Below are 16823 nucleotides of genomic sequence, written 5' to 3'. Positions count from 1 at the left end.
TTAAAAATAAAAGTAAAAATTTAAGTTTGAATTAACCGAAAATGTTTATTTTGTTTAGAATAAAATAAACGATATAAATTTTCAGTTTAGAAAATAAACAAATAATCAAAAGATTTTTTGTTTTTTAAATTGTCGAACATTTTCTTGTAAAAAGCATTTAAAAATATATTGTTTGAAAAACAAGCGACTATTTTGGTGAAATTATTTAAAAGTTATGATTCATCCGCGTCCTACTGTACTTGCAAATGGACAATACATACAATTTTGCAATTGATTATGTTAATTTTAATATAAGAAGATTATACAAAATACAACAGTTCAGTTAATATCTCATTTGTGTCAATCGGTAGCAAGATGTGTTGCTAAAAATTCGTCTATGGAATCTGTATCCCATTTATGTATATCAAGAATATCTTCCACTTTATTATCAGCATCTAATAATTTAATAATTGGATCCAAACCTCTTACATATCTTATTTGTAAATTTTTATATTTACTTGGTCGATCACTCTTTATAAATGCTAAAAAGATTGAACATTTTATAAGTAATATTTCTATTTATAAATACCTTTTTATACTAAATTATTTTTATAAATGTCGCCATATATCCAATTAAATATGTTAGTAAAATCAATATTGAATACCTTGTATTTGTGGATATGCACCAAATTTGCATGTGCAAACTTTAAGAATTGCTTTTGGGTATCGTTTAAAACCAGATGCATCGTAGTCATCATCTTTCAAACAACATTCTTTGCATTTGTCACTGAGACACATAAATAATATTTTTTGAAATTTATTGAAACATTTAAATCAACAAAAATAATGTGAATTAATCAAGTTATGTTATAATATTCATTATACGTACTAGATTTCTGGTACATTATATTTGTTAAATTTATCACAAGTTGAACATAACAGATTAGCCTTATTAAATCCTAATTTTTTACAATCGTCTGCAGAAAATTCTCCACTAATAATGCTTACCTATATATATTAAATAAATATATAGAATTTTTTCATGTAAGTAGTATTGTGTAAATAAATTATAAAGCACAGTAATGATTAAAAACATAAAAATACTTCATTATTATGAGATAAAGGTTATGTGAAAACAGTTTATAATTACCATTAAACTAAGTAGAAATATATATAAAACTGTTTGGATATACATAATTTATGATTTTATCTTTTTAATTAGAGATAAGTATAACAATAATAATTATGTCTCACACACATAAATATATTTAAATGTATTACAGTATCAGAATAATCTAACTGTATAGGTTACATGTACAATAGTAACGACACAACAATATCATCCTCTTTGTCTGACAGATGATTTCTTTCGTTATACGCATGCGCAAATACTTAATATAAACAACATAGAAAAGTTGTTTTTCAGTTAATATTTTGTACGAGAAAGGGGATTTATATTAAAATAGAATTTGGAAAAGTGCTAGTTGTACTTTCAATTATGCGATTCAAATATCATTCTAAAGGCTTCTCGATGTGGCTCCTGAGGTCTCCCCCTTTGCTGAGGCTATTCTAGAGGCTTCGTAGTTATCCAGCTTATCCATTTCTCTCGTAAAATTTCCTGTTATTAATGTGGTTAACTCCAAATATGTACATATATTCTTATTATGAGAAATGTTTGATGAATTCGTGACTTTAAAATGAAAGAAATTTATTATTAATCATTGTTATTTGTTGTCATTGTTATTTTTTGATGTTTTATAAATAAACGAGAGAAAAAATCACGGATTTATCAAATAATCTTTGCATGCATATGCATTTAACTTTGTTTCTTTAAATTTAAATATTTTATTTTTGGATGTAATTCCGAAATTATTACAAATATACTACTGATAATAGTTCATATACCTTTTTATTAATAACTATTTGTTACTCTCCTTTTTACAGGCTTGAGGAACTTTTCTACAATACTTTCTCGACACAGCCACTACAGAAGCTGTCATACCATCTCTTTAGAATCTACACCTTATAGTGTTCCAAAGTAGTCACTCATCCAAGTAATCATGTCCATTGTAATTTAATTTTAGTGATTGTACAAGAACTAGGTTTTTCAATAAAACATAGTCATTGACAGCGTAGAACATAATTAGTAACATAAGAAAGACTTAAAAGAGTGATTTTTAGTATGTGAGTGAATAGAAAGAATGAATGACAAGACAGCTTATATTTGTTATTAGGAAATTATAAACTAACTCCTATTCATAGCTACAAAGCTGAATGTATTTTAAATAAACTAAACTAAACTTATATTGATTTGTGAATATACATATATAGTTTATAAACTTATTATTAAGATAGTATTATTTCAACAATTACTCTTGATCTATTTCTTGCAAATGATCTAGCTTAATTTTTGTCGAAGGACAAATGTTTTGTGGAATTCTACTCTTTTTGACTTTCTTCATTGGTTTTTGTCCAACTACATATTCCGGTAAAATAAGTTTACAATTTCTATACGTTAGTAGCTTTCCATCTGAATTTTCAATCGCAGTTGCATTTTTTGATTTAGTTGATTCAATTTCTGGTTTTCTAAATTTTACCATGGAAGTAGACGATTGTGCTTGTTGCGGTTGAAATGATATTTTATTTTTATTATGATTTGATACTGTTTCATCGACATCCATTTTATTTTCCAATTTAGATTCTTGTATTTTACGCTCTCTTAATTCTTTTAAAAATGACAACGCAGCATGGGTATTACTTTGATCAGTCATATCTTCATTAGATACATCGTCCAAAGTGTATTTGGTCCATTTATGAGGATTTTTATGATAATCTGGTATAGTTCTGTTAATGGAACGCGGAGCAGGACCTTCTGGTCGTTTAAAAATACTTATTTTTCCTCGAAACTTAAGTGTCTCAGCATTTCTTTTTCTACCATTTCGCACTCGTGGTGAATTATAAATTGCTCTTGGTTGAACATCTACTTCCATGCGATCAGAAGCTACATCTTCTCTGCGTCTGTTATATTCTTTTTCTATGATAGACAATTGATCTACCATTGCTTTCATTTTGTTTGAAAAAGCAGGTGAATATTCCTCATTTACATTTGGGGAATATAATTCGCTATTCGGTATCAGTTGCATTTTTCTTAAAAGAAAATATGGAATGTTAACAAACGCATATACACACAAATATTCTTAAATATTTTCAAAATAAAATCAATGCACTCTATATAACTATACTTGATCGAGAAATTATAAACAATACATACGTTATTCAATATTCGATAAATATTAATTCAACGACGTAATATAGATTCAGATAGAAGTAGACACTGGGATGCATAAAGGTTACGTGCAGAATATATCTACCGTAAACGTCTTTGGGCGATTTTTGTTTTTTTACGACAAAGCAAAAAAAACAGGAGTGCGTAGAACCTCACTAATCCACTTTTCGCATAACCTGATTCATCTACTGCTCTGACCAACAGAGGGCGATAGTAGGTATTTAAAGCGATGACGTCTTGATTGATGCTGTCAAAGAATACAATTATGACGGTACAATACTATCGAAGAATACAATATTCTTTGATAGGATATGATAGTATATGATATATTCTTTAATATTATATATAGTATAGTTCTATCGTAATAAAATTTTAAACAAAAATATATTTAATTTTTAGTGTATAAAAATGTGTTTGCCTTCAGAAATGCATATATAAATTAATTTTAAAAAGCAACAATTAAGGGCGTTCTAATGAAAGTTAATCAAGATGAGTTGATGTTAAATCCAACGATGATCACCTGTAACAAGAAGAAAACTATATTAATCATACAGTCAATAAATTCAATCCTAAAATACAAGTCGCCAAATTAGCAGATGCACTTTTAAATGTAATTTTCTATGTATTTTTATCAAATCTCTATTTCAAGTTGCATAAAATTAAATTTGAACGCGTGATTTTACATTATAATATATAATAATTAAGAAATAAAAAAGCTACAAAAATATTACAATACTGAAAAAAAAAAAAAACAAAAAAAATAAAATCTATTTTAATCGATTTAAATCGATAATATTCGATCAAAGAAAAAAGAATTTTAAAGACAAAAAAGGTAAGAGAAATTATTGTGAGATTTAACGAACGTTAATTAAGTTTAAAATCTAAGAAAAAGGAAATCTAAATAGTTTTGACTCTATTAACATACAAAAAACTTGTGCATCTTTTGAACTATTCAAGTATGAGTTTGGCGTAACAAGGAGATGGAATGGTCCATCATCTCCAAATACAATTACAAATTAATGACGAGCAAAAGAGTAATATAATAAAATATAAAATATGACTAAAGAGCTATTCTCGAAAAGTTCGAACTTGCTGTTGAACTTTTGAAAATAACTCAATAGTCTATGTAGTTGCCCTCTTCAGCCACATTTAAGTGGGGGCCTCTTCGGCATAAGCCTCTTCGGCATTTAGCCTCTTCTTTCTTCATGCCCTAAACTCAGCTGTGAGGCTTTTTCTATGCGCATTTTACAATACAAATCGTACAGTTACAGTTTATTCGAATGCCTCAACAGATCTAATCGATGAACCTATTATTAACACTTTGCATTTAAAAAATTAAATAATATCGAAGAAAAACAGAAACTTTGTCATAGATCATATGGTCTTACTTTTTTACTCGACCACTTTTATCTTTTATCTTTACTCTACTTTGTATTTACTATACATACATAACAAATGAAGTATTCAGTAGGAATTACTAAAGAGCAAAGCGTTAATATACTTAATATTAAGTAAGTATCCAACGTATTCAGCTATCTTCACTTTTTCGAAAAAAAAATTAATTTTTAAGAAAACGCAAAGACTTTTGAACCGTTCGATACTGATTTATATCTCGCAGTACAGAGTATCAGCAATACATGGAAAAAATACAAGAAATATTTAAATGATAAATGAATCTAAAGGTTGCTGAAACTTTGTATAATATCCGGAGAAGAAATTGTCCACTCCCGAGTGGAAATTACAATCGCGCGACTTCTCCGGTCTCTACCTACTTACAAATTAAATAAACATTCACACCTAAGTATGCTATCTGCCTATATATGGCAATATGTAAAAAGATCAAACATACATGCATACCCACCCACTCACTCCACGATTCTCTCACATACCACCAGGGTGCAAAAGTCTAAACTAGAGAGCATGCCCCGGGGCACCTCCGACACCCTAGTTCAAACGCGTGTTTTCTAAACTTTTGGGAGTACGTACCAATTGCTGTAATCGTCTGCCAAGGCTAATGATTATTGCATAAATGACTAATGCAAAAATACAAGTATAAACTAGTATATATTGCATACTAGTTATATACGAGTATATTATAGTTTCCACAAATAAATGCGGTAAACTCTACTATGCAAAACGATTGTTAAAGAAAAGAAAAAAAATTCGTATCGTACGCGTGACTCTACAAGTTATTTTTATTCAATAACTTTAAAAAATAATAAGCGCGGTATTACGTATCGCGAAACGATGTACAATGCACATACCTAACGCACACACAGGTGCAATGTACACCGTGCAATCACTAGCACAATGACAGCCGCCAATAGGGGGGGAAAAACTTAAAACTAAACCCATACTAACCGTTTCTCACCCATACGAGTAGCACCTGGGCACACGCATAGATGAGAACGCAGAAAGTATAGGGGGGAGAAACGGGAGATTAGTACATTAGAAGCTGAAAATCCTGATCTAAAAAATATGATTAAATACACATAAATACATAACACATAAATATACATTTTTATAAAAATTCATCTAAGCGGCTAAGGACTCTACAATTTATTTGATAAATAATAACTTTTAATATCTTTTAATATCTTTTAATATATTTCAAAACCTCGGACGACTCCTTTCATTAAGTTGGCTGTTCTAATAAAAGAACTGGGCTTTGAGCCACCACTTAACTGCTAGAATCTATCCGTCGCGAATGAGTTTGTCTTCTTGCTCATTTATTTATAATATCGAAGTATCGATATATTAAAATTAATCGCGATTAGATAAACTAAGTACGAAGCAATGCATGTAAGACATTTATTACATGATTTTCTGAACGAAAACGAGTAAACTAATGCTCGGTTTCACCACTACTAACCACGAACAAAATACGTAATAAAAAAGAAAGTGCATAATTAATTGCACTATTAATTAAATGAATTTAACCGGTGAGACAAGAAAACCTATCCTGAACTAATATAAAATATACAATACAATATACAATACAATATATAATTTTCATGAGTAACTCCTAGAAAGGAATTACTCACGTGCTCGTCACTAATTTATTGGAATAATTACAACCGGTAACTCGTGCCGATTAGGACCTTTCATCCTCGACATGATTGAGCACCGGAGGGACTTTAAATTTTTGACTCACTGCGTAAGAAGTTCTACGATGGCTCCAAAACACTCCTACTTCTCAGCAATTATTATAGTCTGACGATCGAAGAGTTCCTCAATTTGGTATTGAAGGAGATCCACCGAAGAATTCATCCCACATCTTTGATAAGGTAGAAAGTCCGTCGTCATATCTGTAAAATAAAATAGAACAAAATGATAAGTTATATGTAATATGATCCAAAATCGTATCAAACAAAAACGAATAAAATGTTAATAAAAAAATACTTACAATGCATTCCAATGGGATGAAGTTCAATTGCACCATGGCGATGCACCTCGCGTGAATCTAATAACACGTTAATAACGAAAATAAGAAACTATAGATGAGTTTCTTATCGCGAAACCGAAATTTTATTATACGGCGAACAACACTGATTCTAATTCGCGTTTGATTTTAATTTGTTTTACGCCCGATCACTGATTCTACACAACTAATTCAAAGACTGCTTTGCACACAGTCAATGCAAGTAAAAAAATCTTCATTGATGCACTGCCTCTAATACGCGAACAGTCTGTGCGACTGTTTAAAAATAAAAATAAAACTTTACGAACAAACTCTAATGCAATTACTGCTTTGGTCGCAGTTAATTTAATATATACATTTCAAAAATAGTTCGCGAACGCGACGGAATTGAAATGAAAACGAACGAACGTGCTTCTAATCCGTGATTTTAATTATATTTAACGATACAACACTCCCGTATATTGCTTCGCGCACGATAGCAATGCACGAACACTTGCAACACTTCACAAACACAATTCACAAACACTTCCAACACTGATATATTCCCATGATGATCTGAAACAGAAATAAAAACAAAATTATAAATATCATTGTTGTAAGTAAAAAAATTATTATAATTATTGAGAAAGTGTTTAAAATAAAAATTGACTTACGTTTATTCTTCATTGATGAATGCATGATGGGTATCCTACCCTTAGGATGACGATGAGCACACGTTTAAACCGAATAGAAGAAACTTACGGAGTTTCTTTACCCGAAAAAAACGAAACTTTTACATACGGCGTACAACACTGATTCTACTTTCCGATTCTTTTATATTTTATTTTATCGATGCAACACACGAGTACTTCATTGCCTACGCGCTCGATTGCAATGATGTTCTGAAAACAGAAAAAGAAAAAGAACAATTAATGTCATCGTCGTGATAAAAAAACCATTGAAATTATCATAGAAGTGTTTGATAGAAAAATATACTTACTTTTAGTCTTCATTGATGACTGCAGGATGGGTATCCTACCCGTAGGATGACGATGAATAAAATAAAATTAAATAAAACTCTGAAAAGCTGAAACATAATAAAAATGATATTACAATATTTCCTGAAATCATTCCTGAAGGCATAGCACACTTTAAAAAATATATTTCTTAATATATATATATTTATTCTATAAATATATATATATTCTGTATAAAAATATTCTAATATAAAGAATCAATGTTAGATATAAAATTTTGTCTAATCAGCAGTTGTCGAATGTTGTAATTAGATAACGTTAGAAATAAAATTATTAAATAGTTTAATACGTCACGTTTGTTAGAACTTTACTCGTTGAAGGACTGAATAGGAATGATCACGTTACTGTTTGTCCTTGCGTCTGTCGTTCGACCGTTTTCGTTTGTTTTCGTTTTATTTCGGCTGTCTTTCTTCTCTTTTCACCTCGAGAAATTCTTGGAATATACATACACATTCGTTATTGCCTGTAGATCGAATTTTTGTTTTCTTATTCTCTCTCACTCTCTCTCTCACACTCTCGTTCTTACTCTTTCTATACATTTGTATATAGCTTAGAAAAAGAATAACGCTTACCTCGCTGAATATGAAGATAAAAAAGAGTAAACACAATTGTTAGACTGAGTATATGTATTCCTGCTGGACTCTCCTAATGATCGGTACCTAAAAAGGAAAAAAAAAGATTACATTAGTATAATACAAAGAAAATCAAATATATGAGTGTATGTGTACGAGCTACCTATACTTATGCATATATGCCTTTATGTGTGTGTATGTGACAGGAATCGAATTTAATACGAAATACAATCTTTGAATACATAATTATGAAAAATAATTAATTAGAGCATCATTAGAGATGGTAGTAATTATCGATACCATGAAAAAAGCTGGAAATTAGAAGAAATATTGTTAAGTAACATTGGTGAAATTGGCGGGACGCCGAGATATATCGATGTTATATTCTCACATATATCTATCGAACTTTTTAATATTTCGTTTTGAAAACACTCACGTATGAAAATCTTGTGTGTAGCTATCGTTTGATATGTAATAGGAAGGTGTAAAATACTTTTCAATTACCTGAGTTAAACGAGATGACAGGTATACAAAATGGTGGTCATCGCTGTGACGTAGCTGCAAAGAAACGAAGCGACATCTGCTGCGACCAATGGCTACTTGAGATCTTCCATTTTTTTTCATCTATTATAGAAAAATATCGAATAGTTAAAAATAGGATATAGGAACATAACAATTGTCGAAATATATACTTTATTAATCCAAACAACCAAAATTGAACATTATAAGTCGATATCCTGCTGTATGTCGATATGCTGTAAAACAAGATATATATATGATTGCGTAGAAAAATGCATACCAATGTACATGGAATTTTTTTCTACACAAATATTCTTTATCCTCGACATTATCGTAATCTTTCGATTATATCATTTGGAAGTCATTTGCTAGAAGAATCTATTAGTATATAGGAAGATTATTTACGTTAGAAAATACTTTTTAATTACCTGAGATTAACGGGACGACGTAGCATCCGTCCGATCTCCAGCACCGACGCCGCGAAAAGAAAGAGGAATGATCAGCAAAGAGCCCTGATTGGCTGATAATTATTGCAAAAGAAAAGATGACCAATCAGAAATTCCCAATTACCATATAGAAATGTATTTTACGCACACGTACGTAACTCGCCTTTCTTCATGACCACTCTAGTCAAGCTTGATATGATAATTTATTTATTAAATAAATAAAAAATTTATTCTATTTTACTATTTAAGGTACATATCTTGTTAATATTTAAAAAAAACGAAAAGAATAAAGACAATATGCACTATAATCCTTATCACACAGAACAGAAAAACATACATAATTTATTTATTACAATAATTAAATATCAATTTTATGAATTATTATAATTATCTAATTACTAATCCAATTAATAATTATTGTTATCTAATTTATTTTTCTGTTAGGTGTATACGTTCCTTGGTAATATTAAAAAAATAACGAGTAAAATAAAGACAATATACACTAAAAACTTTATCACATGGAAACGTTCTGATTTAAACATTCCTTCAATTTGTATGTAATTTTTTTAAACTAATATACATTTGTTTTAACATCCCTGTGCAATGATGACTTTGGATAATAAAATTTTTATCCAGAAAAATATCACATTAAAACTATTTTATATTCAAAGTATATTAATAAGTATGTAATGTTTAAACCAGTACATATGCGTTTAAACAATCTGAAATATAAGTAGAGTGTATCAGAATATTTAAAAAATTGTTAAATAATCGATAGGAATGTCTATTGTTGTCTAAAAACTCGGAATATATGATCTATGTACCGTCCTCTTCGAAATCCACCATTGAAATGAGCTCTTGTCCTCTATGAAAGTACTTTTATTAAACGTTGTTTATTTGACTTTCTCCGAACGTTACGCATGTGTATAAAAGGAATAATCCATCTAATCAATAAAATTTAAGATTATAACGTTCTTATTTTTGTATTCTTTTAATTTTTGTGTTATTATTTTAGTGCTCCTGCGCAGTGATGACTTGAAGGGTAAAATTTAGCTGCAATATAAGAAAAATGCATTGATGCATTAAAATAATTGTTAATGTATACGTAATGTACACGTATATGGAAATGAAAAAAGAAAGAACATTTCTCTAAACAATTATATAACCAATATATTAAAACAATTAATAAACATTATACTAATGAAAAATGTGAATTATTAAAATTTACCATTATAATAGAAAAAAGCTGAGGTGTTTGCTTATTTAAGTACTAAAACATATTGCCTGGATTCATTTTAAAATCTTGTAAACTCTTCTTTTATGTATGTACTTGATACACAAAACAATAAGAAAGCCTAATAGATGCTGTGCTTTTCCAAATCTTCAAATACTTGCAAATCTGAAAATCATAGGATTGTATTAGTAAAGTATCAAGCAAACTGAACGAGTCTACATATATTTATGTATGATATTTGTATAATTTATCACTCTCTCTCTTTCTTTCTTTCCCCTTCTCATACTTTTTATATTACTATTCTTTATGTTATAAAAGGAAAGAGATAAACTTACCACAACTGATATCAATATAAAAAAATAAAAACAATTATTCTACTGACAATGAGTATATGTATTCATGCTGTATTCTACCAATGTTTGGAAACCTAAAAAAAGTATAAAGTAATATTACATTGGTATAATATAAAGAAAATTAAATTTATGAGTTTTTTGTATATTTGTAAAACGTTCTTTGTTAATATTTAAAAAATAACGTGTCGAATAAAGACACTATACACTAAAAACTTTGTCACATTGCACAAAGAAACAGAATCGTATAGAAAAGAAACCTCGTTGCAGATATTTTTAAAACAATTGACATCGCATACCACAGGAAAACACAATCGTATAGAAATGAAACATCGTTATAGAAATCTTTAAAACAATTGACATAAGGCACTGTAGCCATCCTTAAAGAATTAAAATAAATTGAAACAAAACAATTGACATCTCTCATGCCAACTATGAAAGTATAAATTCCCATATTCTGTATTGATATGGAAAAATTCTTGTTATTTTAATTCTTGGAGGATGGCTATAGTGCTTTCTGTCAATTGTCTTAAAGATTTCTATAACGATGTTTTATTTCTATACGATTGCGTTTTTCTGTGCGGTTTTTAGTGTATAACCTGTTTATTTTATTCCTTATTTTTTAAATATTATAAAGGAACGTGTACACTTAATAGGAAAATAAAATTTATTTTTGATTTATTAAATAAATAAATTTTATGTGTTTTTCTGTGCAAAGTGATAAAGTTTTTAATGTATATTGTTTTTATTCTACACATTATTTTTTAAATATTAACAAGGATAACTTGATACTTTAATAATACAATCCGATGATTTTCAGATTTGCAAATATTTGAAGATTTGGAATTACACAGCATCAATTAGGCTTTCTTATTGTTTTGTGTATCAAGTACATACATAAAAGAAGAGTTTACAAGACTTTAAAATGAATCCAGGCAATATGTTTTAGTATTTAAACAAGCAAACACCTCAGCTTTCTTCTATTATAATGGTAAACTTTAATAATTCACATTTTTCATTAGTATATTGTTTATTAATTGTTTATATATTGTTTAGAGAAATGTACTTTCTTTTTTTTATTTCCATATACGTGTACATTACGTATACATTAACAATTATTTTAATGCACTAATGCATTTTTCTTATATTGCAGCTAAATTTTACCCTTCAAGTCACCACTACGCAGAAGCATTATAATATTACTTAAATAGATAAAATACGTAATCATAACGTTTTAATCTTAAGGATTATGTATTAGATGTATGACACCCTTATACACATGCGCATCGTTTGGAAGGTCTTATAAACAACATTTAATAAAAGTACTTTCATAGAGGACAACATCTCATTTCAACGGTGGATTTCGAAGGGGACGGTACATAGATCATATATTCCGAGTTTTTAGACAACAATAGACATTCCTATCGATTATTTAACAATTATTTTAATATTCTGATACACTCTACTTATATTTCAGATTGTTTAAACACATATCTACTGGCTTAAACATTACATACTTATTAACATACTTTGAATATAAAATAATTTTAATGTGATATTTTTCTGGATAAAAATTTTATTATCCAAAGTCATCATTGCACAGGGACGTTAAAACAAATGTATATTAGTTTAAACAATTACATAAAAATTGAAGGTATGTTTAAATCAGAACGTTGCGATGTGATCAAGTTTTTAGTCTATATTATCTTTATTTTACTCGTTATTTTTTAAATATTAACAAGGAACGTATACACCTTATAGAAAAAAGAATTAGGTAATAATAATTATTAATTGGATATGTATAATAGTAATTATAAATTGTTATAATTATAAATAATAATAAAATGGATTTTTGATTTATTTAATAAATAGATTATGTGTATTTTTCTGTTTGGTGTTATAAGGTTTATAGTTGCATATTGTCTTTATTCTTTTCGTTATTTTTTAAATATTAACAAGATACGTGTATCTTAAATAGAAAAATAGAATAAATTTTTTATTTATTTAATAAATAAATTATCATATTAAGCTTGACTAGCGTGGTCATGAAGAAAGGCGAGCTACAGCAAGTACGTGTGATGGGGCAAGCTTGTGTGCGTGAAATACATTTTTATTGGTTATTCGGAATCTATAATTGGTCACTTTACGAGTAAATAATTATCAGCCAATCAGCTTATCAGCCGAAATAATTATCAGCCAATCAGGGCACTTTGCTAATTTTCTTTCTTTCTTTTCCGCGGCGTCGGTGCTGGAGTTCGCACGTATACCACGTCGTCCCGTTAATCTCAGGTAATTAAAAAGTATTTTACACCTTCATATTACATATCAAACGATAGCTACACACAAGATTTTCATACGTGAGTGTTTTCAAAGTGAAATATTAAAAAGTTCGAAAGACATCTTTGAAAATATAATTGTCGGTGTATGTCGGTTTCGCGCCAAATCTCACCAATGTTACTTAATATTTCTTCTAATTTCCAGCTTTTTTCATGGTATCAATAATTGCTACCATCTCTAATGATGCTCTAATTAATTATTTTTCGTAATTATGTATTCAAAGATCGCGTATTTCGTGTTAAATTTGACTTTTATCACATACACACACATACAGGCATATATACATAAGTATAGGTTAACCCTCGTACACATACACTCATATATTTGATTTTCTTTATATTGTACTAATGTAATTTTATTTTCTTTTACTTTTTTAGATTTCGGAGCATTAGGAGAGTCCAGCAGGAATACATATACTCAGTCTACAATTGTGTTTACTCTTTTTTATCTTCATATTCATCGAGGTAAGCGATATTCTTTTTTTAAGCTATGTGACATATAGAAATGTATAGAAAGAGTGAGGACGACAGTGAGAGAGAGAGAGAGAGAGAGAGAGAAAAAGAAAACAAAACATTCACCTACAGACAATTATGAATGTGTATGTATATTTGTAGGAGTTTCTCGAGGTGAAAACAGAAGAAAGACAACCGAAAACAAAACGTAAACAGCTGAGCAACGAACGTTAGACACTCTCAAGGATAAGCAGTAACGTATCTCATTCCCCTTCCGTCCTTCTTTGAGTAAAGATCTAACGAACGCGACGTATTAAACTACTTATTGATTTTATTTCTAATCTCATCATTATTGAATTAATCGTTTAAAAAGTTTATTATAGCATTGGACAGTATAACAATTGATACACTTGTTAAGTTATTCTTTATTGAGTTTACAACTACAGTTATTGTCTTCTTTAGACTTCTTTAAAGATTTTTATTAATAATTATTAATAATATTTTATATTTTATATGCAATTTTATACAAGTAATGAGATTTAGGCAACTGATATTGCTTTGGTTTGTATATTGAAATACAAAGCAAGCACTATCAAACAAATAGTTGCATACTTTGATAAATTCTATAAATATTGTTTAACTTTTACTTTTAATAATTTTAATTCTTCATGATAGAATATTTTTTAAAGTGTGCAATGCCTTCAGGAATGATTCACAGGATATATTGTTCTATAATCTTTTTAGTATGTTTCAGCTTTTCAGAGTTTTATTTAATTTTATTTTATTCATCGTCATCCTACGGGTAGGATACCCATCCTGCAGTCATCAATGAAGACTAAAAGTAAGTATATTTTCCTATCAAACCTTTCTATGATAATTTCAATAGTTTTTTATTGCGAAGATGATATTAATTGCTCTTTTTCTTTTTCTGTTTCAGAACATCATTGCAATCGAGCGCGTAAGCAATGAGGTACTCGTGTGTTGCATCGATAAAATAAAATATAAAAGAATCGGAAAGAGTAGAATCAGTGTTGTACGCCGTATGTAAAAATTTCGTTTGCTCGGTTAAGAAACTCCGTAAGTTTCTTCTATTCGGTTTAAACGTGTGCTCATCGTCATCCTAAGGGTAGGATACCCATTGTGCATTCATCACTGAAGAATAAATGTAAGTCAATTTTTTTATAAAACATTTTCTCAATAATTATAATAATGTTTTTATATCAATGGTCTATAAAAATCATATTTTTATTTTTGTTTCAGATCATCGTTGGAATAGTGTTACAATTTATTAATTAAATTCATTTGGAAATTCGTTTAACACTAGATTTTTTCATTGTTGTTTCATTTACTATTTTTTAAAAACTTACAAAAATTGTTTGCATGAAGAAATGGGTAGAGGGGAGGAATTAATATTTACATATATTTCATTATGGTATTAAAAATCAACGTATATTTTAAAAAAATAATATTAAAATTTTATATATATGTAGCATATGTAGCAAAGAAATTTGATATGAGTCAAATTGGTTTATTGTTAGTCCATTAATCTAGTGTTAATTGAATTAACTGCATGTAATGCAGTTGTAGAATCAGTGTTGGTGCATTGTCATCGTCATCGTCATCCTAAGGGTAGGAGACCCATCGTGCATTCATCGATGGAGATACAAAGTAAGTATATTTTTGTATTTAATAATTCAACAAACATTTTAATTGCTTTTAGTAATAGTAATGATATTAATAGTATTGTTTTTTATTTCTGTTTCAGATTGCAATCGTGCGCGAAGCAATATACGGGAGTGTTGCAATCGATTAAATATAATTAAAATCACGGATTAGAAGCACGTTCGTTCGTTTTCATTTCAATTCCGTCGCGTTCGCGAACTATTTTTGAAATGTATATATTAAATTAATTGCGACCAAAGCAGTAATTGCATTAGAGTTTGCTCGAGTAAAGTTGTATTTTTATCTTTAAACAGTCGCACAGACTGTTCGCGTATTAGAGTCAGTGCATCAATGAAGATTTTTTTTACTTGCATTGACTGTGTGCAAAGCAGTCTTTGGAAGCAGTTGTAGAATCAGTGATCGGGCGTATAATAAATTAAAATCATACGCGAATTAGAGCCAGTGTTGTTCGTCGTATAATAAAATTTCGGTTTCGCGATAAGAAACTCATCTATAGTTTCTTATTTTCGTTAATAACGCATTATTAGATTCACGCGAGATGCATCACCATGGTGCCACTGAGTTGTATCCCATTGGAATGCATTGTAAGTATTCATTTTAATTTACATTTGATTCGATTTCTTTTTTATACGATTTTTGATTGTATTGCAGATAACTTATCGTTATATTTTATTTTATGTTACAGATAAGACGATGGATTTTCTTCCTTTTCAATATGGATATTGAATGGATTCTTCGATGGATCTTCGATGAATCTTCGATGGGTCTTCGATGCATCTTCTATGGGTTCTTCAATAGCATACCGTCGAACTTTCTGATTGTTACACTGCTATACTTGCTACGAAGTAGGAGTGTTTTGGAGCCATCGTAGAACTTCTTACACAGTGAGTCAAAAAATTTAAAGTCCCTCCGGTGCTCAATCATGCCGAGGATGAAAGGTCCTAATCGGCACGAGTTACCGGTTGTAATTATTCCAATAAATTAGTGACGAGCACATGAATAATTCCTTTCTAGGAGTTACTCATGAAAATTATATATTGTATTGTATATTGTATTGTATATTTTATATTAGTTCAGGATAGGTTTTCTTGTCTCACCGGTTAAATTCATTTAATTAATAGTGCAATTAATTAATGCACTTCCTTTTTTATTACGTGTTTTGTTCGCGTTTAGTAATGGTGAAATCGAACATTAATTTACTCGTTTTCTTCCAGAAAAGCATGTAACAAATGTCTTACATGCATTGCTTCGTATTTAATTTATCTAATGGCGATTAATTTTAATATATCGATACTTTTCGATATTATAAATAAATGAACAAGAAGACAAACTCATTCGCGACGGATAGATTCAAGCAGTTAAGTGGTGGCTCAAAGCCCAGTTCTTTTATTAGAACAGCCAACTTAATGAAAGGAGTCGTCCGAGGTTTTTTTTTTATATATTAATTAAAAGATATTAAAAGTTATATTAAAATATATTAAAAGTTTTTATTTATCAAATAAATTGTAGAGTCCTTAGCCGCTTAGAT

The 16823-nt window shown here is 29.1% G+C and overlaps 2 protein-coding genes and 1 long non-coding RNA gene across 3 annotated transcripts; 1 reads left to right on the top strand and 2 right to left on the bottom strand.

The window, feature by feature from the left end:
* Positions 1-262: 262 nt before the first annotated feature.
* On the bottom strand, positions 263-1158 carry LOC122519320 (selenoprotein F). The gene is made up of 4 exons (XM_043638689.1): positions 1130-1158; positions 869-987; positions 645-766; positions 263-521 (listed from the first exon to the last, which is right to left on the bottom strand). The coding sequence occupies exons 1-4, from the start codon at positions 1130-1132 to the stop codon at positions 340-342; spliced, it is 426 nt and encodes a 141-aa protein (XP_043494624.1). The 5' UTR covers positions 1133-1158; the 3' UTR covers positions 263-339.
* Positions 1159-1183: 25 nt separating this feature from the next.
* On the top strand, positions 1184-2112 carry LOC122519316. Its single transcript, XR_006304281.1, has 2 exons — positions 1184-1587; positions 1924-2112. It is a non-coding gene; the product is annotated as an uncharacterized LOC122519316 (long non-coding RNA).
* Positions 1870-3461, bottom strand: LOC122519315. Its single transcript, XM_043638686.1, has 2 exons — positions 3251-3461; positions 1870-3126 (listed from the first exon to the last, which is right to left on the bottom strand). The coding sequence occupies exon 2, from the start codon at positions 3120-3122 to the stop codon at positions 2349-2351; it is 774 nt and encodes a 257-aa protein (XP_043494621.1). The 5' UTR covers positions 3123-3126; positions 3251-3461; the 3' UTR covers positions 1870-2348.
* Positions 3462-16823: the final 13362 nt, after the last annotated feature.

Source organism: Polistes fuscatus, unplaced genomic scaffold (assembly GCF_010416935.1).
Source record: "Polistes fuscatus isolate 324 unplaced genomic scaffold, CU_Pfus_HIC Scaffold3, whole genome shotgun sequence".
Taxonomy (NCBI): domain Eukaryota; kingdom Metazoa; phylum Arthropoda; class Insecta; order Hymenoptera; family Vespidae; genus Polistes; species Polistes fuscatus.
Note: the sequence above shows the minus strand (reverse complement) of the source record. Positions and strands in the feature narration are given on the sequence as shown.

What these genes read in the sequence shown, in the direction of transcription:
- LOC122519315 (XM_043638686.1), bottom strand. Translation starts at nt 3,122, where the DNA reads ATGCAACTGATACCGAATAGCGAATTATATTCCCCAAATGTAAATGAG.
- LOC122519320 (XM_043638689.1), bottom strand. An exon ending in TATAATGTACCAGAAATCTA is followed by an intron (nt 767 to 868) that starts GTACGTATAATG and finishes TATGTGTCTCAG; the next exon opens with TGACAAATGCAAAGAATGTT. An exon ending in TGCATATCCACAAATACAAG is followed by an intron (nt 522 to 644) that starts GTATTCAATATT and finishes CAATCTTTTTAG; the next exon opens with CATTTATAAAGAGTGATCGA.